This window comes from Tauraco erythrolophus, chromosome 13 (genome assembly GCF_009769465.1).
Source record: "Tauraco erythrolophus isolate bTauEry1 chromosome 13, bTauEry1.pri, whole genome shotgun sequence".
Lineage (NCBI taxonomy): Eukaryota > Metazoa > Chordata > Aves > Musophagiformes > Musophagidae > Tauraco > Tauraco erythrolophus.
In genome coordinates this window covers 22,974,755-22,998,733 of record NC_141477.1, presented here as the reverse complement: position 1 = coordinate 22,998,733, position 23,979 = coordinate 22,974,755, and the positions used below count along the sequence as shown (strand labels likewise).

The 23,979-nt window shown below is 50.4% G+C and overlaps 2 protein-coding genes across 2 annotated transcripts; one reads left to right on the top strand and one right to left on the bottom strand.

The window, feature by feature from the left end:
• Window positions 1-1,821: 1,821 nt before the first annotated feature.
• Window positions 1,822-6,072, bottom strand: LOC104373118 (glutamine amidotransferase-like class 1 domain-containing protein 3, mitochondrial). The gene is made up of 4 exons (XM_086619717.1): window positions 5,965-6,072; window positions 4,041-4,212; window positions 3,114-3,315; window positions 1,822-2,014 (listed from the first exon to the last, which is right to left on the bottom strand). Exons 1-4 carry the CDS (start codon window positions 6,070-6,072, stop codon window positions 1,822-1,824), a joined length of 675 nt encoding a protein of 224 aa, XP_086475843.1.
• A 3,280-nt stretch (window positions 6,073-9,352) lies between these two features.
• On the top strand, window positions 9,353-16,813 carry LOC104373119 (uncharacterized). Its single transcript, XM_086619843.1, has 9 exons — window positions 9,353-9,413; window positions 10,165-10,278; window positions 10,651-12,336; window positions 12,927-13,026; window positions 13,718-13,866; window positions 14,007-14,119; window positions 14,898-14,987; window positions 16,025-16,147; window positions 16,619-16,813. Exons 1-9 carry the CDS (start codon window positions 9,353-9,355, stop codon window positions 16,811-16,813), a joined length of 2,631 nt encoding a protein of 876 aa, XP_086475969.1.
• Window positions 16,814-23,979: the final 7,166 nt, after the last annotated feature.

Here is a 23,979-nt window from a genome sequence, read left to right as displayed (position 1 = left end):
ATTTCTGAACACAAATGTCTTTCAGGAAATGATCGATGAGGCAGATAGAGATGGGATGGTGACGTGAACGAGCAGGAATTCTTGCGGATCATGGAGCAAACCAGCCTTTACTGAACCAGGGTTTTATCTATTTTCGCACGTGTGTATCTGCCTTTGGTAGGTGCCTCACTTTTTCACAGTCTTTTATTTCTTTTGAGACTGCAGAAAATATAGATCCTTTTTTTTTTTAAGTGGATGATCTTGAACTTGTGCTTGTGAACAGTTACCAACTGCAAACCTGCTCACACGTAGTAACGTGGTGGCTTGTTTGTGCTCGTAAGATGTTTGCACTCTTTGATTTCGATACACAAATCATGTTTTTCAGTGACAATATTTGATCCTTCTCTGACTAAAAACCATGTGTCAGAAGATGATGGTTTGGTAAAGGGAGGACTCAAAACCAGATGGTGTAAATCTGTTTCCCAGCAGTTGAAGTTTTTGGTTTAATGTCTTGGTTTGGGCCCAGGTATAGTGAACTCTTTATGTGACATATTTGTAGGGATCAGCTTTTTATGCCCTTGTCTTATGGTGATTATCCCCTCCCCCTTTTGTAGTGTGTTCTTTAAACTGAAAAAAAAGTAAGTAAACACACTGCTGCAACTTAACTAACTGCTGCCCAGTTCATACATTTAAAGAAATCTCTCTGCAAAGGAAGAGCAGTTATGAGTGCTGCTGCTGCAAGCTCCATGTGTTTGCAGGGACAGTCCGTGGCTGCAAATACAAGGTTGTTTTTAAAACAAAGTGTCTCATTTTGAGCCATCAGAGTTGCAGAAAGAAGCACACAAACACGCCAACAGATCTGCTGGTACAGCACGCGCTCCGATCCGCTGCCAAATAACAAAACAATTCTCCAGGAACCTGAAGAGACTCAGCTTTAGCTGTTAAGTCTTCAGAGGGGCCCTGGTTGCTAAATGCTTCTCTGCAGAGGCGGCAGCTACAGCAGAGTCTGTCTTTGGAGCGTCTGTCGGAGGGAAGAGCGTAAGGGAAGGATGGCTTTTGCCTCGTGCTGGAAGGAAAGGAGCTGCCGTGCCCTTCTGCTGCTTCTGCTTGTTCCACTAACCCCCCTGGTACCCTCCCTCTTGGGCAAGGGAAGGACAGATTCCTCCTTCCCAGAAATTTTAGCATCTTCCTGACTTAGAATCTAACTTATTCCTTCGGGATTCCTGCAGTCTCTTGTGCCCCCGTGTGGCATAGTACCTCTGTTACAGAAAATGGTAAAAAGTAAACTCAAATTTCTGATTTTAACCTGAGACCTGGGTAGGGAGTGACTACTGCTGACAGTGGTTTGATTCTGCTTTCACCCCTGTCCTCTTCACGCCTAAATCTGGGTTCTGACAAATCCTAGGGGAAGGTTCTGACAAATCCTAGGGAACAAGGGGGTGTTTGTTGCTGGTGGCTTCTTCCTGTGTCATTTTCCCCACTCACTGGCCAACCAGTAGCACCAGGAGCACGTCCTAATCCAGAGTAAAAGGCAAAAATGAAAGCAGAGTTCAGCCTATGTAAAAAGTATCAGGTTTTATTCATTAGCCACTAATTCAGCTGCCAATGATGTCAGACTGCCAGTTTGCAGTCAGTGAATGGTGTCTCCGTGCCAGAACACGACAGTGCTTCCATTGCTCCGGAGTTCTCTCTCCTCAGCGGCCACCAGTGGTGTGGTGGGGAGGAAGGACTCCGTCTGAGTAGCAGTTTGCCTGTTGACACGTGGGTGTAAAAGGGGAGGAACGTTGTCTGAGGCTCAGTGCCTGCTCTCTGGAGGAGATGGACTCCGTGGTGCTGTGGCACTCAGGCAAGTCTGACCACTTCTCTGACCATTTTTCCGATGCCATCGTAGATCTCGTGAATGGGGGCGTTGCACATGAAGGCACTGGTGGTCACCAGCTTGTTCCTCACGTCCACGTGAACTTCAGTGACGTGTTTGTTCACGTGCTTGCAGCCAAGCTCCTTCATGGTCTCAGCAGTCTTGGCGTAAGGCCATCTGCAAAAGAAGAGGGAATAACCCTGTGTGGGGAAGCTGTCACTGCACAGAGCCGTTTGGTGAAGGCCCAGAGCGAGAAGTCTGTTGGTTACGGAGAGATGATGGTCCCTACAGAAAGCCTGCTCAATAGGATCCAAATCTTGTCCTGTCAGAGGAGTTTCTCCAGAGCTATAGAACCAGGAACACCTGTAGATTACTTAAAAATCTGCAGTAAAGCCAAAATAAGACCCTGATGTTCCCCTGTAGATGTTCTGCTTCTTAACTCTACCCATTCCAGACTTTGTGTTTAGGTTTGTTGGGTTTTTTCACCAGCTTCCTACAAGTGCTGTTACTTACTAGCCCTTCCGAGCGTGAGCCATCATAGTTCCTTCCCTGCCGTGGGGAGAACACGGTCACAGCTTTCCCAGACGAGTAAAGACAGTTTCACTCCCTCTCTTCACACCACCAGGTTTGTGCAACCATCCTGTTCCTACCAGTGCTCTGGTGTCTTTCTAACCTGGGACCCAAAGGTGCATGAGACAAGGTGCTGTGTGTGTTGGGAAGGCAAATACAAGGTTGTATTTGTGGAGGGAAGAGCGTAAGGGAAGGATGGCTTTTGCCTCGTGCTGGAAGGAAAGGAGCTGCCGTGCCCTTCTGCTGCTTCTGCTTGTTCCACTAACCCCCCTGGTACCCTCCCTCTTGGGCAAGGGAAGGACAGATTCCTCCTTCCCAGAAATTTTAGCATCTTCCTGACTCAGAATCTAACTTATTCCTTTGGGATTCCTGCAGTCTCTTGTGCCCCCGTGTGGCAAACTACCTCTGTTACAGAAAATGGTAAAAAGTAAACTCAAATTTCTGATTTTAACCTGAGATCTCGGTAGAAGGAGGTGTAAATGCAAGTGGCACATGGAAAAATCTGGGTATTTAATTTCTCAGCCAAGGTTAATTTAGTAAATGTGGGATGTGGATCCCTCATTCTCGGAACTCACGCTCAGCTCATGGCAAGACTGCAGCTGTCTGGGCAGGAGAGCTGCAGCAGGCTGCCGTGTGCCCTGGGGGCATTGCTGGTTCCCTGGTGGTGATGGTGTGGTTCCATGCCAAGCACTCCATGGGCACTTACTTCTCGCACTCCGTGTCGTGGCCCACAGTCACCTCGCAGCCCGGGAAGAGTTTGGCTGCCAGCACTGGGGAAATGCAGCACAGGCCAATGGGCTTTTTGGCGGCGTGGAATGCCTTCAGGACGTCCTCCACCTCTTTGGAGACGATGCAGTTCTTGCCTTGGGTGGCCCAAGTACTCAGGTTTTTCGCCACCCCAAAGCCACCTGAGAAAGGAGGAACAGATTAGACCAGAGGATCAGTACTCCGGGGCGGGATTTTTTCAGGTATTACTTAAAATGCTAAAACGGATTTGGTGGATGGCAGCATTTGTCCAGTGTTGATGAAAGAGTTAAAAACAAACAAGTGGAAGCTCTGGGAGCTGACTGCCAGGAGAGGAGACATCAAAGCACCTTTCTTGCTTCCGTACAGAACTGAAGCGGGGAGGTATCAGTGCTTTGCTGGGTACTGTGTCTCACCCATGAACTCTTTGCCGAATTATGGTGGAACATGCTGACAAGTTTTAATCCTTGCTCCAGGCGTAATCCATCCCCACTGAAATCACATGGTCATACTTTCACTGAGGATGAATTGCTGAACCGATCAAGCTTTCCGCTTGTGAGTCACCCCTCTCTGTCCCAGCCTCTTCTCCTCCATGTTGGTGAGGGAGGGGATAGTTTTACAACCAGTAAAAAAAAAGCTCAGGAGATGGTACAGAGGATAATTCAATTGGCAGTTATCTGCCCTCTCCTCTTGGGATAAGCTTCCACATGCCAGTGCCAGCACAGATGGAAGATGTCTGTCCTTCCAGTCACTGCTTCCAGCCTGTCTTCTTCCCCAGTGGCTCTGCCCAGTTGCTCTCCAGCCCATGCCTCCCAATTCATTCAGGGCTTATGGCATATCTAAGCTGTTCTCAAGACTTTGGTTGTGCAGCCCCCGCGTGCCATCCTACCTGGTATGATGAGGGCATCCAGCCCCTGGACATCCAGCTTAGCGAGATCCTTGATGTTGCCCCTGGCTATTCTGGCACTTTCCACTAGCACGTTGCGCTTCTCCTCAGTTGGCTGTCCTTTCACATGGTCCACCACGTGCATCTGGTCAACATCAGGAGCATAAACCTCTGTCTGGGGAGGGAGGGAAAAGTTCTGTTATCCTTCAGGAGTGTGTCCCAAGATTTTTAAGGATCATGAGCAGTGAATGAAAATGCTTTGAGTTACTTTGTTAGGAAAGAACTTTGCTGGTGAGCGCAGTGACCTTCAGAGTCAGCTGTACCTGGTACTGGTGTTGGGAAGGTTGTTGTCGTAGGGAGGAGAAAGAAGGAAGGAAAGAAAGAAAGGTCTTTTGTAGCTTCTGCACAGGAATATTTCTCCTGACCTTAAAAGAATGAGGGTGCTGTTAGGTGAAAGCAAAGGAGCTAGCTAGCCCACAGTGCTTGTTTTGGGGCCTGACGTGCTGGAGAGGGAGCAGTGACTCCTTTCCTTCCTAGGAAAGCAAAGAGTCCCAAGAGCCATCAGTAAAGCCATTTGTTAGAGGTTTCCATCCATATCCCAATCAATCACCTTCACCGGGGCAGCCCTGAAATGGTCAGGCAGTGGGACTAGATGATCATTGTAGGTCCCTTCCAACTGAAATATTCTTCTATTCTATTCTATTCTATTCTATTCTATTCTATTCTATTCTATTCTATTCTACTCCACTCCACTCCACTCCACTCCACTCCACTCCACTCCACTCCACTCCACTCCATTCTTTCTTTCCTCAGGCAAACATGACCAAAAAATAAGAGGAGGGAGTTGACATAACACCTGGGTTTCCTCCACGAGAGGTCCCTGCCGACCCAGGGATGAGTGCGGGATGTGCTCCGAGCCTGCCGCTTCGGGGTACGGCAGGAGGGAAGCGACTGCAACAGCTCCGGGAGAGAGGAGGAGACAAGGTTTGGACAAGCCTTGGCTCTCAGCCAAACGGAGAACCCACACTCCGACGGCTCTGGGATGGGGTGGGCTGGCTCTGCAGCACATCTACCCCACCGCCGTGTATTTGATAGAGCAATTCCGATTCCCGGGAGGATTCCAGTGGGTGGCTCAGAGCTGAGGGTGTTGTCGCACAGGGCTTCTCTCCCTCCCGTTCCAGCCTCGCAGAGCGGCTCTCGGGACTGACAGTATTTTAAAGCAGCTGCTTGGGGGGCGCCTCTTTTACCCCGTCCAAGTTCAGCTTACGAGAACTTGCCTGTTTCCCGTTCTAATCTTCGGGGTTCTGGAAAGATGGATTTCTAACAGCCACAACCAAGAGTAGTCTTTCAGTCAGAAACAGCAAAGCAGGAAGGAGGAATTGCAAGCCAAAAACACGAGACCGCCTTTAGGAAGGTTTGTTTGAGAGTTTGGATACACTCGACACGGAGCGCCGAGCCAGCCCTCGGTACAGCAAAGCTGGGAGAGCGGAGCAGGGATCGGGGAATTCTCTGCCTGGGAGAGCGGAGCAGGGATCAGGGAGTTCTCCGCCTGGGAGAGCGGAGCAGGGATCGGGGAGTTCTCCGCCTGGGAGAGCGGAGCAGGGATCGGGGAGTTCTCCGCCTGGGAGAGCGGAGCAGGGATCGGGGAGTTCTCCGCCTGGGAGAGCGGAGCAGGGATCGGGGAGTTCTCTGCCTGAGAGAGCGGAGCAGGGATCGGGGAATTCTCCGCGCTCGCCTAGCAGCTCCCGCACCGTGCCGCTTGCTTTAGCTCCGGCTTTGGAATTACCCCAGCAGCAGCGGCCAGCTTGCCGTTAGTCTGGCAAGCTGCAAACTCCAGAGGCAGGAACCTTCTGCGAGAGAGAGAGACTGGAAAGCAGAGCAGGGCGAGGGGAGCCGAGGTGGGCAGGAGCCAGCCGGGGTCCCTTACCTGTGCCCCCTCCCTGCTCAGGTGCACCAGCACGGCCGAGGACTCATGGATCTCGCTCCCGTCGTACACCCCGCAGCCAGCCAGCACCACGGCCACTCTCTTTCCCATGGTCACTGCCGGAGCAGGAGGATTCCCTGGAGAGCCCCGAATTGCTGTGCATCTCTGTTCACTGCCCGGAGCCTTTTATAGTGCGATCCCTCCCCCAGGAGCAGGTGGGGCCGGGAGGGTTGGGCTGAATTTCTTACTGGCGAGAAGGTTTTCTTTCCAGTGCCACAGTCAGGGCACGTAAATATTATTTGTTTCCTCATCTGACTGCTCCCTTGCAGATCTTCTTCCCAGCACGTTGTCTCCAAAGCATCCCCAGCTGACGTGACCTGTTCAACAGAGCAGCTGTGTTTTTCCTCTCAGCTTTTGATTTTCCATTCTCTTCCAAAGTATCAAAGTCTTTGCACATAGATGGTATCAGAGAGCCCACCCTGAGCAAGTTTTCCAGCCAGTGCATTCCTCTCTGTGTCACATTTTTTTAAACCCTGCACTGCATAGGCATCCTCAAGATTTCCTCTTCTGCTCTTAAATGTTCTTTATCCTCACATCTCATCTCTCAAGAGCAGATGTTTTGCACTTGGTTGTAGTTGTCCTGAGGTTAGAAGTTAATAACTTGATTCTTCATCAACAGCAGCATCTCTCCATTTGCCAGGAAAGTGGTACCAGGAATTGGCAGAGCCCTGACCTCCCTGGGGGCTCACGGCAGCAAGATTCGCAGCGTGTGACGGAGAAGCTCCCTTGTCCTGGACGTGCCCACACCGGAGATGATCGTGTACCTCTCTACTTCAACTTTGCACTGTTGAAATAACGGTGACCTGTTGAGGCTGTCTTGCCATTCTTCAGGGAACAAAAACCTTCACATGATATGGCTGAAAGATGTTTTTCAGGGGTTGTTTATAAGAAGTTTTCCTTGGGTCTCCATTATATCTGGGGGAGACACGAAGTACATCCTGCGTGTAACAAAACAGTTTTGTGGCAAGTTTGCCAGTCCCAGCAGGCAAACTGGGAGGAAGATGCTCATTGCTAGTGCATGTGAGCTCAGTTGTTGCACACATCTCCAAACTCATGATGCCAGGCTGCTGCCTGTACAAGCAGGAACGAAAAACGCGGGAGAAGGGACTTGCAGCCCAGCTGATCTAACACAGGCTTTTCCTTTCAGTTACTTTTGTTGCCCAGAACAGGAATGAAACTGTGAGATACGTGTGGAAAACACCCAGAGCCTTTTCAGTGCTGTTTGTTTTGGTGTCTAAGGTACTCGAACTGCGGGTCAGAAACGCACTATTTCTTCTTGCATAAAAAGCAGCTGAATCAGGCTGCGACTTGAACAGATAGTTTCTTCCTCCTTCAGCTGGTTAGAGAGTGGTCCCATTAATGATGGAATAAAAATAGCCAGAGGCTGATGATTTAAACAAACTCACTGCTTGCTGCAAACCGCATCGCTCAGCTCTGCCTGCTGCAAGCTGACTGAGCTGGTTCCCCTCCCTGGTACTGGTTTGTCCCTGGACAAACCAGGTGTGTTCCAGTGCTTGCTTCCTCACCTCATAACATCCATCTCAATAGCTGTATTGAACCTAAAGATCCACCTGAAATGAACATGTTCTTGGTAAATCATACTGTTCAGCTGAGTTACTCCATTCCGTGTGGGAATGTCTGCACACGTTTGTTACGACAGAGACATGGGGCTTTCATATGAACACTTTGCTTTAATCTGTGTTAATATTCTAGTGAAGATGAGCGTGAAGGAACTGTGTTGCCTCAAAAATCTTCCCAAAGGGTGAACACAAAGATAAGTGTCCTTTAAAGCACTGAAGAAACCAGGGAAGTTTGGGAGCCACTCAGGGATCCAACTGCTCACTGGAGGCCTGCCAGCATGCTCCAGCTGGCTCAGAAAGCAGGAGGAGCATGGTCCTTTGATGTTATCCGTGGAGCCCGACAGTCTGGGGTTGTTCTGGATGCTGCTACAGATCTAATGTCTCTGGGATGATCCTGGATTCCTGCCTTTGAGCTCCAGTCTGTGCAGCTCCAAGTCCCATTTCCAACAGCTTTTCTGTCCTCCAGCCCTGGCTGTGCAGTATGGCTGATGGGGGAACCTGGAGAAGGCTCTGCCAAGAGGAACATCACAGCTTGCTGCTGTAGGGCCTCTGCAGAGTCATCCTTGACCAGCTCAGTAATATTCGTGTGAAGCTGAAACAAAAATATTCGTTTTATCAAGAGGCTGAGAGTGGAATTTGCTTTAACTGGGGCTGATGGGAACAGGAGCCGAGCCCTTCACCGGAACAGGCCCTTCACTGGTCCATTGCACACAGACAAAGTGATGGAGGAACATCCATAAGTGCAGGCAAGTGTTGCCCCTGTTTTCCATTGAAGCTCTGTTAATCTCGCAGAACAGCTCTCTGCCTAATTCCCACTTGACGTGTGACCCAGCATGATCCCTGGGCCAGCATCTGCTGCGTTCTGCAGCCTGTCCTCCACTGGTGAAGGCCTTTATGTTCTGGTCACGTATTCTCCGTGGGAAGCAGTAGGAAGCTGTGAACAGGTCCCTCGTGTCCCCTTTGGGATACAGCAGCGATCATGGCAATGACTGATACTTCCCCACCGCCTGCACAGTTCTGCTGGAAACCCAACAAGGCTCCTCTAGATGTGTCCTCATGCTGATGGTCTCCAGACGGCACGTTGGCATTGACACAACACTCATGGAAACCACTTTGGAGGAGTTTCCTGTGGGAGAGGCTGGGTTAGGTGGATGTGGAGTGACACGTGGACAGAAGTCACCTTTAAGGGAATGGCACTGGATCTGCCGGGTTTGCCCAGCACAGGACGCTGGTGCCAGGCATTCATAGCTGTGACGGGGACAAACAGCAGGACGATGGCCAGCGTTAGGAGAAATAACTGGTCCCCAGGGAGCTCCTGGGCTTGCAAAGTGCTTGTTTGCTCCAGCAAGATGGATTCGTAAAAAAAACCTGCCTTTTAACCGGTGTAATTTCCTCACTGGCAGTAGCAAAAAGGCCGTAATAGTAATAAACCCTCAGCCTGATTTTTCCAGTGTCTTTTTTAACAAGGGTTAATCACCAGTAAAATTAACAGGCCCCTGGAGGGAGCTACCAGCAGCCCGTGCTGACTCACAGCCCCAAATTTATTGCAGCGAGGAGCTCGCCCGCCTTCCCTCCCTCCCTCCCGCGTGCGGAACGGAACGGAATGGAACGGAACGCTTGCGGGAGACGCGTGTAGGAAAAGGGGTGGGAGCAGGGAGGCCCGCCGGCAGCGGCCGCGCGTGGCTATAAAGAGGTAGGGAGGCAGGAGAGGCGGCATTTCGGCCGCCGCCGGGGCTGCGGCGGGCTCCGCCATGGCAGACGGAACATCTGAGTCACTGCATTCCTCCGTAGGGCTCTTGGGCGTTTCCGCAGGTAGGGATCGAGTTGTCTTGGCATGGGAGGACGGGGTTGGGACTAGCTCTGGTGGACAACCCCCCTCTCAAAGGGGGCTGAAGAGTCTTGTTTGTTCTGAGTCTTCTCCGCCTGGCTAAAGCTTTTGTAGATCCCAGAGATCCCTGTGCCTGTTTCAGCAGCCAACAAAATATTTGGCTTGGCTGTCAAGCGCTGGCCTGAGCTTTTGTACTCGATCCATCCTGGGTGGGAAGCAAATCGAAACTTTTTTGATAGTCGTTTTCATAAATGATCTTTTTTTGGATACACTTGCCTCTCTTTCCCTTTTCTGCCCGTTTTCCCTGCAGCTGTTTTCGGTGTTCCCTCCCTTTCAGTTGCTCCTTCTTTGCGTTTCACCTTTCCGAGTGCTGTCCCTTTCCATTTTTAGGCTGCTTTTCTGTAGGCATGAGGCTCGTGTGATCATCCGTAGGGTGTGCATGCGTCTGTCTGCCTTCCGTGTCATCATGAGCTGATTTTTACCTTTCTCTGACAACGGGGGGCACTTTCAGACATGATGAAGTTCGAGCTTCTTCAAACCAGGCACCCGGAGAGAGGTGAGACCTGGGACACAAACCGAGTCACAACCCTCAGCTCCTTGGGGCGCGTCGTTCTGCAGATCTTGTACTGTTCTTTTTTTCTCTATTCCCTGCTCTTGCCACTCTGGTTCTCTCCTGGTTTTTTGGACAAAGTTTCCAAGCTCTTTCTTTCTTCCCACCTCCCTTTTCCCACGCAGGGTCGCTCGTACTGGCGGTGCATTTCTACGGTTCAGCCCGAGCAGCCCCCCTGATCCCCAGCACGGCGCTGGGAGCCCTCCTGCTCACGTCGGCGGCTCTTTTGGCATATGCAGGTAAGACTCGGAGGGCGGCCACCTCCGAGGCCTCCCCCTTGGACAGCTTTGCATGTGTTTGGTCTGCTGCTTCGCCCAGACGTTTGTGCAAACCGTGGCGGCTTTGCCAGACCACTGGTTCATCCTCCTAGAGAATATATGTCAGCACAGGAAATTTTTCCTGTATAGGCAACCAAATAAATCAATGTTAGTTTGAAACAAGTGTTTTACCAGGATCTCTGGGAGTTTTAACAGACTGAATATGTGATTCCTCTAAAAACGGTTCCCGGGTTTTCTGAGAGTGCTTTAGGCATCCATGGACTGAAACGGCACGTCGATGTGTACATGCCAAGAGATCTACTTATCTGAGAGAAAAAATCATTTGTTTCGCAGGAATTCGGAGAAGCCTACGAAATGCCTCCCTGTTCTTGTCTCTCTGCCTGACCGTCTCAGTGTTCTGGTGCGGCTACGGAGTGGTCTTCGTCCTGGGAGGGCAAGGAGTTTTGAGCGACACCGGTGATTTCCGCAGTGCCTTGGTGCCTGGCCTGGTCACCTTCACTTTGGCACTACTCCTTGTTGCAGTGGTGGGCTTCCTCTGCAGAGAGGCCATCCTGGCTATGATTGCTGCTGCCCTCTCACTTGCCAGTGCTCATCAAGTTGCCATGCACTATGGCACGGCTTTCGGTTCCTCTGCTGTGGCTTGCAATTATATGGTTGTCTGCCTGGTTGGTGGTTATTTTGCACTGGGGAGGATTCTCTATTTCCTAACCAAGGAGAAAATTGCCCTCCCTGGCACGGATCTGGCCAAGAAAAAGACCCCTGAACAGATCCAGTCCACCAGTGGCAGCGTGAATCATTTCGCAGTCACCGGTCTGATCCTGAACATGCTGTCTGCCAGTGTCTTTGGCTGTAGGCTCCTGGGCATCACTGGCAAGCTATTTATCGGTCACGTGCCCTGGCTGTGGGCAGCTGGGGTCTACCAGCTTGGCATCTGCATTTTATCGTACCGTGCAATGGATGTACTGATGGCTACGTTCTTCGGTTTCACTTCCATCCTGAAATTTGCTGGAGGCTATTGCCTTCTGTACCCGATCTGGCAACCGGAGGAGCCATCTTTCCCAACTCCATTCCTGGTGGTTTTCTCCATTCTTTTTGCTGTCTTGGCTCTTTTTCTCACTCTGAAGAGCCCAGTGGATGGCCTGTATTTGCTGTTTTATGTGGCCTACTGCATTGCATTAGCTTGCCATCCCAAGGGATTTTTTGAAGGTGGACCCCAAGGCGTGGATGTGGCCATCTTTGTGGCCTCAGCCTTGATGACTCTGATTCACCTGTACAATGTGAAAGCAAGTGCCAAGATCCCAACAGGGAAGGGTGCTGTGAAGGCCCTACTCGCCCGCAGCAGTTTTCTGAAGCTTCGTGAAGGGGCAGACCTTCACGCTCCCTACCTTGGGTATTCCAAGTATGCAGATGCAGAAGTACTTGGCTATGCATGCAGTGTCCTCGCTTCTTTTGCGATAACGATGACAGGGGACCCACAGGCTCCGCTTGCTACTGTTGTAATTCCATGGGTAGTGGTAGCTGGTGGGATCCTTAAGCTCCTGTGTGGCTCGGTGGCCTTTGCCCGGGGTAAAACCCTGGAGAGTAGTGCCTTCATTCTCTATGCTGTTATGTGGATCATCTGGGGCTTGACAAGATATGGTGGCCTCTATGGCACTACCAGAAGCTTCCACGCAGCTGTAGGCATCATTGCTTTCATGCTCTTCAATGGCTTCATTGTCTTCTGCACACTCTTCTTAAACATCGCCTGGTTCTTTTACTCCCTCGCTTTCTTCCTCATCACTGTCAGCTTCTTGCTGGATGCCATCCACGCTCTTCCAGCTGGCTATGACATTGCTGCCACTCTCATCTTTGGTCTGGTCAGCTTTTACTGCTTCCTTTCTGCCCTTTTCAACAGCGTCTTTGAGGGTTCCTGCTTACCAATGGGTAGGCCCATTGTGCAGCTTAGTGGTGTGGGGGGAGGAAAGACCAAGTGCCTTCACCTGCCTGCCAGGAAAGCTTCCTCGGTCAAGAGAATTGCAGGTAAGGGGAATACATGGGGCATAACGTAGGGGTGTAGGGTAAATTCTGGGAGGTTTTGTAGCAGAACGCTATTGAAAGGACATTGTTCCGATCCAGATGTGGAAACCGTGGTAATCTGATGGTATTTTGACCAAGTGGGCCAAGTTACAAGAGTCATTAGAAACTAAATACGCTATGGGGGAAATAGGAGCAATTCCTTGATAGGAGCTGGGTTTGGCAGTGAATTTGCTGCTGTCTCTCCTGTTCCATATCGCTGTGTTCTCATCCCATCTGAGCTACATGAATCCTCCAGGCTGGGGCTACCACTGAAAGCTTTGTACAGAGATAGCAGGGCAAACGCAAGGTGCTTGCTGTCTCCACAGGGCTGAATGACTTCTGGCCCTGATGAACGTGGCCCAGAACTCCCCTAAATGCCACATCTCCTCTTGGATGAATGCTAGAAAATGCACTGTCAGAGGAAATGCTTTGTTAGTTGGGACGAGGAGATGAGAGCACCCAATTGGCTGTTCTGTCTGCGACAGCTCTTCCGTGAATTACAGCCCCTCGCTTCTAGTCACTCAAGGGGTTCTGCCCTGTTCACATGCCAACAGATATCCTGAAGAACGGAGGGACTTGTGGCATCCCCACAGATACCGTCTACGTGCTTGTGGCAGCCTGTAATCGGCCTGATGCTGTGGAGAAAGCTCACCAGTGAGTATTGGTCTTGCTGGCTCAGCAAGGGCTTCCTTGGCTAGTCTAAAGAAGCCTCCAGGACTTACAGCTGCTACTGAGTACTGGCTGCAGCAGCCATCGAGGTCAATGAGCCACATAGCTTTGTCTTCATGGGGACGACAAGGTGATGAGCCGGGGGGAGAAGATCTGAATGAGGAAAGGAGACAGTTGAGCTGTAATTGTCTTCTAGGATATTGAAGGGTCCTGGCAGGTGATGGAGCCAGGTAGCTTGGATATCACAAGGAAACCCAAAAAAGTGGCAAATGGGGCAGGGGATTATTGCACATATTTGTAGGTACATCTTGTCACAACCAAACCCCCTCTCGTGTTTAACAAATGCCTCTAGCTGTACTTTTGTAAGCAGCTGGGACCCCTCATATTGGTGGTGTTTCCTCAGAACTTGGGCAGTTGGGACTTCTACCCAGCACTGCACAAGAAGCTAAAACCTCGATTTGGAGTAGATGTTCGTGATTGATTTGGAGTAGTCATCAGTGTACCCCTCCTGTCATGTCATTTGTTGAACAGTCCTACTTTTACTACAAACTGGTGACCTGGGGCAGAGCCTACACACCTTGTCTTAACTCTAGGCCTCACCAACACAATTTCCTTTTAAGCTTGAAAGTAAATCCCCATCTTACTTCCAGGCTCATTTTTCTTGCCTCCCTTCCAGCTCCAAGCGCCAGGCTCAGGATCGCCCCATGTCACTCTGGATTTCTAGCCTAAAGCAACTGGAACCTGCAAAGCATTTGCTGACTCCCATCCTCTGGGACTTCATGGAGGCTGCCTGGCCATCTCCTATCAGCTTGGTGGTTCCCAGAGGTGAGGAAATGCTGTTACTTCCAAGCTCTCTGGAGAGTTTTGGCTTTGAAACTCCAACTTTAAGTCATGTGTCCCCACAGTGCCACTTGTGTACGGACTGACGTACATCCAGAAGTGATGTGTGACTCTTCCTTGTGCAGGTGAATGGGTGGACTTCCTGGGAATGAAGGACTCTGCTAAATACGTCGGAACCCCTCAGAGCGTTGCCATCCGCATCCCCGACTGCTCTGTCACCACCCACCTCATCGACTTGGTGAGTGGCCAGAGCACACTCATCCCAGCAGCACCAGTGACCAGACCTCACCATTCCACTGTCCAGGAAGCGGGCTTGGTGCCAGCTGCTGGCACCCGGGTCCTCTGTCCTGCTGGAGGGGAGGATAGTGAGAGGCTGGAGCACTCTGCCAGCCCTCTTGGCATGTCACCTCTCCTCTCTTTTTTCTTTCCTCAGTGAAGTGAGGATCCCAGCATGTTCAGTCAGGTTTGGGGAGAGAAAAGTGCTTAAAAGAGTAACTCCCGCAGGAAAAATATCATTAAGAAGGGGTGGGGTCTGCAGGCAACTGGTGGCTGATTTTACTGCAGAAAAGAAGGTGAAAGGAATAACCACCAGGTCAGAAAGCCAGAGAAGATGTGATTAACAGACACAGTGCCTGACTGCCTACACAGAACACTTTTGTCACAATCACAGGCTTGTTTGATCCCAGAGTAACTTTGGAAGGTCCAGAATGTGGCCAGAGGAACTGCGATACCGTGCGTGTTCTGCTCCTTTCTAGGACAGACGTTGTAGGTCTTTGGCAATGGCTGTTGCTGGAAAACAAAGTGTTCTTCCTTGGTCAGCATCAGTGAACCCCAGTTCAGCAGGGTGTGAGTCACTCGTACACGGATTTGGTGGGACTTCAGTGCCTACAGAGTTGGTGTCTCTACCTGAGTGAGTCACTGGGTTCTCTTTAGAGCCACAGAGACTCACGGGTGAACTTCAGAGTTCATACAACAAAACCTGTTCGGAGCTTTTATTCCCATTTTTCTGTCACCAGGTGGGCCCCATTGTGGTCACATCAGCCAACCCAACAGGAGAGGCAGACACAACACACCACAACCAAGTATATGCCAAGCTGGGAGACAAGGTAACCGGGGCTCTGTGTCTTTTCGTTCCAGCTGGTCCCAAAAGATGTGGGGATGGATAAACACAACCACTTTGTTTCCATTAGGCAAATCAATAGATGATGTCAAGAATATGGGAGAGCAGCTCATGAAAAAAATCTCATAGACGTTTGTCGTGTTGGTGTCGTAGCAAAAGAACAGTGTGAAATGCAGAACTTGGTGGGAAACCAAAATCCTTCTGTTTTAAACAGTATAGTTGTGGCTTGGCAACGCGAGTTAGTTTGTCTTCCAGCACAGAGTGACATGAGCAACAAAATAATGCTGCTTTGCTTACAGGCAATAAAACCACTGCTGCCTGAGCGTGCCAGGGCTCCAGCTGGCGTTGAGCTGTCAGAACACAGGGGATTCCCATCTAAAGCTAAAGCTGGTCCGTAACTGGTGCCAAAGCTTTAAAATATTCCTGGCTTTTAGAACTTTTGTGGGTTCTGGAATTCCAATGGTCATGGCCATTCACATGGCTGTCTTTCATTTCACTGCTGACCCCTGAGAGCGCTACACTTTGTATGCCCCATCCCTGGAAGTGCTCAAGGCCAGGTTGGATGAGGCTTTGGGCAACTTGATCTAGTGGAAGGTGTCCCTGCCCATGACAGGGGGGGTTGGAACTGGATGATCTTGAAGGTCCCTTCCAACCCAAACCATTCTGTGATTCTGTATTTACAGTAGCTGACATGAGGGCAGTTTTAAACAAAAGGTGTTACAGAGCTTCCACCTCTCACTCCTCAAAAATCTGATTTTCTACACATTCACCTCACGGATGGGACTTCTTCAAAGCTCCTCAGCTTGTGTAAGCCTGTCTTTGCTGTGCTGCTGACCTACACCCCATGGAGCTCTCTTTATTGAGTTCATCCATTCCAAATTCAGCCCTTAGTGTCAATACAGTGGGGCAGGAAGGAACAGAGTTGCCCTTGGTGATAATTACCTGCTGTTGAGAGGAGGAAACTGCCCTCTCTTTTCCTGGGTGCCTGGGCAGAACTTGATGTGAACATCTGCTGCTCTTCAGGTGGATGCAGTTCTTTGCGATGGACCTTCTCCAGAGAACATTGCCTCCACCGTCGTGGACTGCACCAAAATTGACAGTGGAAACATAGGATTCTTCAGAGTCGGTATCATCCCCAAGTCTCAGGTAAAATTAATCTTGATTTTATTTCGGCTCCCTTTCCCCGTTTCCATTAAGTGGGTTTCAGACTAGGGGTTTCCTAGTTCCAGAGGAGGTGAAGAGCTCTGTGGCAGCGTGAGGAGTTGTTGTGGGGTGGTGTGAAAGAGCAGAAAAAGCAAGCTCCGTGTTGCCTGTGCCCTGGTGCTGCCTCTGGGCCACCGTCACGCCTCTCTCGGCAAAGCTCTGGGCAACCTGCGAGGGGAGACGGATGCAGTCGTGGAAGGAGCTCTCAGATCTGAGGTCATGGACCTCCCTGGGGCAGTCTCTCCATTCACACCTGCCCCAGAGACCTCTGAGCAGAAATGCTTAGTGTAATCCCAAGGCTGAGCCCAGACAAGTAGCTCAAAAGAGAAGAGGGCATGATTTCCATAGCTGGAGAAGGAATTAATGCTTCCCCCTAATTACTGACTGACTCACTGCCGTGCTTACCAATTCCAGGTGCTGCAGATACTGGAGCAGGTGCAGAAGAAACACACGTCAGTTCCGAACAGTGGCACCTGTGCCATGACAGACCGGGAAGAACATCTGAATCGTGGCCGCGCTGCGCACAACGGGGTGGGCACGGCTGCCTCGGGAGAGACGGCGCCGGTGCCGTCCCCGGATGACGGCGGCGAGAATCACACTCGCCTCTGACTCCCGTGCAGGTCAAGCAGTCACGTGCTCACCTGGAAGGTGTTTGCTGGAAAATGACATATTGGTCCAGTGGGGGAATGGGAGAGGTTTCCCAGCTGCAGGGATGACTTATTCATTTTTCTGTGGATACTGCTAAAATATCGCGGTGCAGAGCTGACTCTTACGCACCGCCGTCACCCAGAAGTCACATTTTCACTTATGGAGACTGTTGGCTTTCACTGGAGATCAGCCATGACCAGAGAAAGTGTTTTACTGGTGACAGAGTGGCTTTATTCCTTTCACTGGGAGTTCATACCTTCGGTTTGGGGCACAGGGTAACGTGGAGTTTTTCATAATTACGTGTAGGGGGAAAAACACTGCCTGAAACTTGGAGTGGGAGAGGGAGAAGGGAGGATGTGTTCAGGTGCTGCGCTGGTGAATACAGGGGACTTTGTAAAATAGGTGAGGCAAAGCATGGCCTCGGGAGCTGGGGCCATCTTCTGAGATGTCTTCTCAAAATGAAGGCCACAGAACCCAACACTGAAAAGGAAATGCCATTATCTGAGATGCCATTTTCTGTATTTCACAGTCACTGTGAGGGTGGAATTACCGTTTTGATGACTCCAAAAATATCTCCTTAGAAGTGCTGGTGCATTACAGACGACCTTCCTTCCCCTGTTGTCTTCTGCAGAGTATGAATTTCAGGAGAACCACCTGCACTGCATTTGAGGGTGCTCGAAGCTGGTCTCTTACCTTACAGCATAACTGGACACATCTCATGGTACATTTCCCCAGATTTAGTGCAGAGCGGTCGCTGCCCACCAGGTGCAGGTGAAAAGAAGTTTCAAACCAACATGAAGACATTTCCTTGGCAATGACTGCACAGCTGTGCAGTTAGTGGCTTGTTTGGCCTCTGAAAAGATCTTATTACGTGATTCAGGTGCAAGGTGCTGATCAAACTCCAGCTGAAACCAATGAGTAGAGTCATTGATTTCACCTGGAGTTCTGCTGGAACTTGAGCATAAATGCTGTGCAGTCAGAGGTGCTCAACCTCTATGGACTATGACAAAACCAGGTCTTCTCAGCTTGTTCTTACAGAGCTGGCTCTCTTCCTGCAGAGAAAATTCCAGGCAATTGAGTTTGTTAAATAATTTTGCTGGTTTTTCTTACTGTATCTCTTTGGAGTTTATTAAAACTGGTTTTTAGAAAGCAATATAATATTTTCAATAAAGTCACGTGTCACACGGGACTGCGCTGTCGTCTGCGGTGAGTACCTGGGCAAAACCGTGCGGGTCGAAGGGTTGTGGGTTTGAGCGTGTCGGGGTTCCTGCCTGGGCGTGAGGGATCTTGGGAGCAAATCGAATTGTGCCACTTTCCAGGGTGAGGAAGAGGAGGGAAGGAGAGGATGACTCTTAACATGACGCCCTGGTGCCAGCTCCCTGGCTGGGGAGTGCTAATGAGCTCATCAACACCAGGGCTGAATTTCACCCCTTTCCTTAAATCCATAAAAAATCAAGCCATAAACACTGAAATCTGAGGGAATGGGGGAAGAAGCACTAATCCAGAGAGGTGCTGAAGCATCACAAAGCCTTCTGCTGTGGGAAAACAGCCCTGGCTTAAATGTTCTGGAGATGCTGCTGCCTCGTGCTGCAGACAACGATACGTTTTAGTGTGCCCCAAGTTAAAAAAAGGGGTTGAAAAAGATGAATTCTTCACAAGATGCCTCCCCTGGGTTCGTTCCTCTCTCTGTGGTGCTTGTTTCTTACAGAAAGTTTTGATGGAACTTTCTGGGAACGTGTGGAGGACCAGTTTCTCGCTTTGCTGAGCGAGGTGCGAGATGAGGAGATGTTTCATTTAAGTTCAGACCTGATCTGACCCCACCTGCAGCTCTCCTGCCTACAAGTAAAGTGGAAATAAATAGTTTAGGGAGCAGGAGATTTAAATGGGATGTTTCAGTTTAATCAGGGCAAAAATATTTCTAATATTTCCAGTTTTCCCAGCATTCAAGGTGAAGAAGAACACTTAAAGAGAAGTGGAGAGAGAGGAAAAGCCACTGTTTCAAGTGGCAAATCCAAACCACTTCAGAATGAAACTGTTGAGACAAACATTTGAAGTTTTTTCAGCGTATTTTCTGAAAAATCACAGTTTAAATGAATTCTGAGGTATTGACAAGAATTGATCAAATATTTTCATCACTTTCAAAACGTCACTTTTGGTCAAAAATGGTTGCCCAGCCCTCCTCATTGAACCCTCCTGGTGCTGTTCTCCTGTCCTGCTCAACGGGAAGGAATTGCTCCGCTGCGGAGTACCGGAGGAGAGGGACAGAAGGGGACTTGGGGTCCTCAGACCTCCACTACAGGAGGAGTTTGAAGTGACTGAGGAAAACCAGAGACTCCCAAGGCCAATTTTGGTGGCATTGTCAATGTCTCAGGGGCCTTTAGGCCCAAAATGTCACCTTGGGAGACAAAATAATCCCCATGAATGGGCCTCTTTGTGAAACAGGCAACGCTTTAGTCCCACTGGGGTTGGAGACAACCCAGGAAGAAGGGCTGTCCCACCTTCATTTTGCCCTTTGTGGAGCCCAGACATCCGTGTCAATGGAAAGAAAGGGGGGGGGGGGGGGAAAGGAAAAGAATGGAAAATAAAGGAGTGTGTTTTCCAGTCGCAGGAAAAAAACAGCTCACCTTTCTGAGAATAGAGCTGTGCCATAGGAACAGGAACTGACTCAACGACGTGTTGGAGGATGCGTGTTGGTCTAGTGGGTGGACGTGATGCCAGGGTGGGCAGAGTGGTTCCGAGAGGAAGGGCGGCATCGCAACCGCCTCTCGAGTGTGACCGGCCGAGCAGAAACCTTGGGACACGGGCAGAGTCATGAGTGTCCCTTGACCATCTCCAACTTAAACACCAGGAACTGGGAGCTCCATGGGGATGGAGCTCTCTCCTCTTTGCTCCTGAAAGATGAAAGTCAACGTCTGGCTGTTGCTTGGGATGGGACGGGAGGTGGAGGAAAAGGCAGCAGCAAAGTCCTGCTTGGTTGGGTGATAATCAGTCAAAGCAAACCCCTTTGATCTTGGCACCGCTGAGGGCACAGCACCCAAAAAACCCCGCAGTGACTTTATGGGTACTCACCTTGCTGCATTCTTCCCGGTGCTGCTCCCTGAAACACCGAGGGCCACCGTTATCGCTGCAAAGTGACCGGATAATCTGGTTTGTCGCTTTTTGGGGAGATACCAAGAACAACAAAGAAACAGCACATTTCACAATGCTGGGCAGGATCTGCAGCTGCTCCACAAAGCACAGCTTGGATTTACATACCAGGGGGCTGAGTGGCGGTGCCCACCCTAGAGCCGGACAACCTTTGATGTTCTAGAGCCATCTGGGAGTCCCCTGCGCTCGTGCCAGCTGTAATACCGAATTTACGGAGCAGCTCCGAGCCAAGGACCAGAACAAGTCAAAGCAGCAGCCGGGCCCTTGGCCAAAGCAGAAGACAACTCTGTTGAAGTTCTGCTGCTGCACGTCCCCCTCGTTGCAAGTCCTGGCGCACCTGGAGCTGTCTGGTGTGGAAGAGCAGTGCAGGATCTACGTACCCAGCGAATAAAATCGATTGTGTGAAAAATCGGGGGGGGAAAAGCAGCAGTCTGGAAATGGAGCTTCTTGAGTCATAACAAGAATTAATGGGATTAACTTCCAGTTGTGACTCCGTCATATTCTTCCTTTCTGCTCCAACTAGAAAAGCATCTGGTGGCTCCAAGACTTTCATCTCCTCTTTATGCACGGCACTGTCACAGCTGGGGCTGAGGAAGGGAGCGCCCTGCAGCAGCTGGATCTCTGGGCAGGGAGCGGTGGGTTTCTCAGGTTGCTGTACTCTCCTGCTCCATGTTCTGAGGGCTGGAGCACCTCTGCTGTGGAGACAGGCTGAGAGAGCTGGGGCTGTTCAGCCTGGAGAAGAGAAGGCTCCAGGGAGACCTTCCAGCACCTCCTAGTGCCTAAAGGGGCTACAGGAAAGCTGGAGAGGGGCTTTGGACAAGTGCATGGAGTGATAAGACAAGGGGCAATGGATTTAAACTGGAAGAGGGGAGATTTCGATGGGATCTAAGGCAGAAATTCTTCCCTCTGAGGGTGGTGAGGCACTGGCACAGGTTGCCCAGAGAAGCTGTGGCTGCCCCATCCCTGGCAGTGTTCAAGGCCAGGTTGGATGAGGCTTTGGGCAACCTGGTGTAGTGGAGGGTGTCCCTGCCCATGGCAGGGGGGTTGGAACTGGATGATCTTTGAGGTCCCTTCCAACCCAAACCATTCTATGATTTTATGACAGGCAGAAAGTGCTGCAGAGCAGTTGGTGCAAGGGGGCATGTCGGGGGCTGGATGGGGAGGTCTGTCCTGCACATCCAGTTCAGCACTGCCTCTGGCCATGGTTCAGCAGCTGCAATAAATACCTCAACTGAAAAGCCCATGTTCAAAGGCTCAAAAGTGTTAGTTCTTGTGAGAACCACCTTTTCCTTGAAAACACAAAGAGAAGATCTTACTTGTGTTACTATCTCTTTCTAGATACCAAAAAAGCAGGAATTTCAACAAATTCTTCTGCTCTGGCCATGAGACATGTCAGAGTTCAGACAGTTATCCTGAGGTGTATCTGTCTCTGCAGGTGTGGGACAGGTGCTGCGGTCCCTTCCGGACCAGCCGTGCCCAGGCGCCTTTGAGGAACCTCACGTTCTCCACGTTCTGCTGCAGAAGCAGAAAACACTTGGACCATCCCACCAGGCAGCCTGGTTGGGCTCTGCGCAGCTCTCGGAGGAGCAGGGGCTGCAGGAGCACATCCTGAATTTGGAGACATTCTCTACCTGAGCACCTCCTTTCTCAGACCCTATATTTCATGTTATCCACCCAGCAGGAAGCGACGTGGACCTTTCACAATGAGATGTTTGTTGTCGAGTTTCGGTCAGTAGCCAGCTCTCAATTCCTGCTCTGACATAACACCAATTACAGTGGGTACTACAACAACCTTCCTCCTTGGACCTGGCTGCTGGTTCACACCAAACAATCGCTCCCTTATCTGCTGAATTAATGGCAGATGCATGTAACCAGTTGGGTTCCACCATGACCATGTGCGGTCAGTGACAACACCTTAAGTTAGCAGGATGTGCCCAGATTTCCTTGTGCTGTTCTTAAGAACCTGGAGGATGGGTAAGTACCAGCAGCACTAGCTCTGCTCTTCACCAAGCTCACCTTGTCTCCTCAAAATTCCCATAACTCCCCCATCCACCTCTGGCATCCTTTCCCCTGCAGCCTTGCTAAGAACCACAGTAGCTTATCAGATCTTATGTGACCCAGGGGGTATCACAGCCCCTGTCCTCCTTCCTACCACCCCCTACAATTGCTCCAGGCCCTCCTTGCCCGCAGCTGCCTTCACTTGCAAAATAAACCAAGACCTACTTGGTAACACAGGTGCCTCTTGTGGGAAGTAGAAATGGCAGCAGAGGTGGAGGAGGAGTAAGGAATGAGCAGACAGAGCAGCTTGGTACGGTTCCAGGCATGAAGAAGAAACCAAGCCCAGCAGGCAGCAATGACGAGGGCCGTTAGGACACAGGATGCAGACATGCTTCTTCTTGGCCACAGAAGGAGCTGGGATGGAGTTTCCACAGGCATAATTAATGTTGATTATGTTCTCTGTTTTGCTTCCAAGCTCTAGCTCTCCAAAGACACATCAAAGCATGAGTCAAAGGAAGCTGAAGGCCTTGTCCATGTCTCTTCATAGCTCAACCTCTGGTATGAGACGAAGCAGCTTTGGGGGGCTCATAACCAAAGACTGGCTTTGCACAGCAGCTGTTGGATCCTTTGAGGTTGCCTTGTCTGTGATGCTTCTGGTGACTTGGTGATTGTTTGAACTTTTTGGATGTGCTTTGCCCAGAACAGTACAGTTCATTCTGTCTGTTGAGGAAGTGAGTCCCACCAGATCTCGGGTGGAAGGGTAAGCGTCGGGCAGGAGACTGTTAATTTTTCCCTGGTACGCTGCACGAAACTACGTTTAAAACGTGCGTTGACAAAATGCAAATTCATGGAGTTATGACCTCACTGTCTCCAGGAAGATGTCTTTTCCTGGCTCGTAAAATTACCTGACAGATTAAATGAAATAATTGACCAGTGACAAACAAGAAGAAGGAAGAAGATGGGTATGGGTAGAGCAGAACCGAAACCAGACAGCACAACCTGGGACATGGATCAGCTCCAGGAAAGGAGTAACCAACTCATGGGACCTTCTGACCTGTCTAAGAATGACTGTTTCTTATTTTCAGACGAAACCAAGACTGGTGAAAGCATCACACCTCTGTTCCAGGAGAGATGCTGGAGCCTGGTGAAAGGAACACGACCATCCTGCCCTCCCTGTGGACAGGCCCATTCTGTGACCAAGAGACCAACACCTGGAGGGTGACAGCACCTGGAACAGAGGTGTGATGCCCTTCACCACCAGTGACATTCAGTGCAATTTACTTCTTTGATGATGTAAGCAGACGTTCGGTTTTGAAACAACATTTTGCACCGATGTTTCTATTCATAAACTAACGATTTTTTGTCCCCTTGCCTAAAACTTCCTCTCCCATCCCTGCCTCGGCACCATCTGATTGACCACATGAGTGGGCTGTTCTTCTCTGCCAGAACTGGTACCCCGTCCTTGAAAACCCCTTCATCAGAGCTCAGCTCTCTTCTGAGCAAACACTAGGGTGAGAAGGGCAAAATGAAGGAACCCATCCAGGGGAGAGCTTTGGGGACAAATACGCCGTGATTTACGTCCTTTACCCCTCGCCCTGTTAGAAACCAAAGATCATTGGTGGTTCCCATCGGGAATCGAGCCCTCAGCAATATATAGCGTCTTGCAACAGAAAACACAGCAGGAGGCACTAAACATCAGCAATGGCCCTAATGGAAGGACCCTGTGTTTGGAGAGCTTGAATAAAGGACTGGAAGGCTCCCGTTGTTGATCTAAGAGAGGAGTGTTTGTTGCATCTCTGCAAGGTTTTTCTAACCTTGCAGAGATGCTGGCACGGGCGGTCCGGACCTGGGGAGTTTGCTTGGAGTCCCTGGGAAGAATTGTGGCTCTGCGACCGCGCGGGCATTGTTCCAGCTCGCGACCTTCCGTGGGAAACAGACCCGTTGTGTTCGTGGAGTCTGGACATGGTGCTGCTCACCTGGTG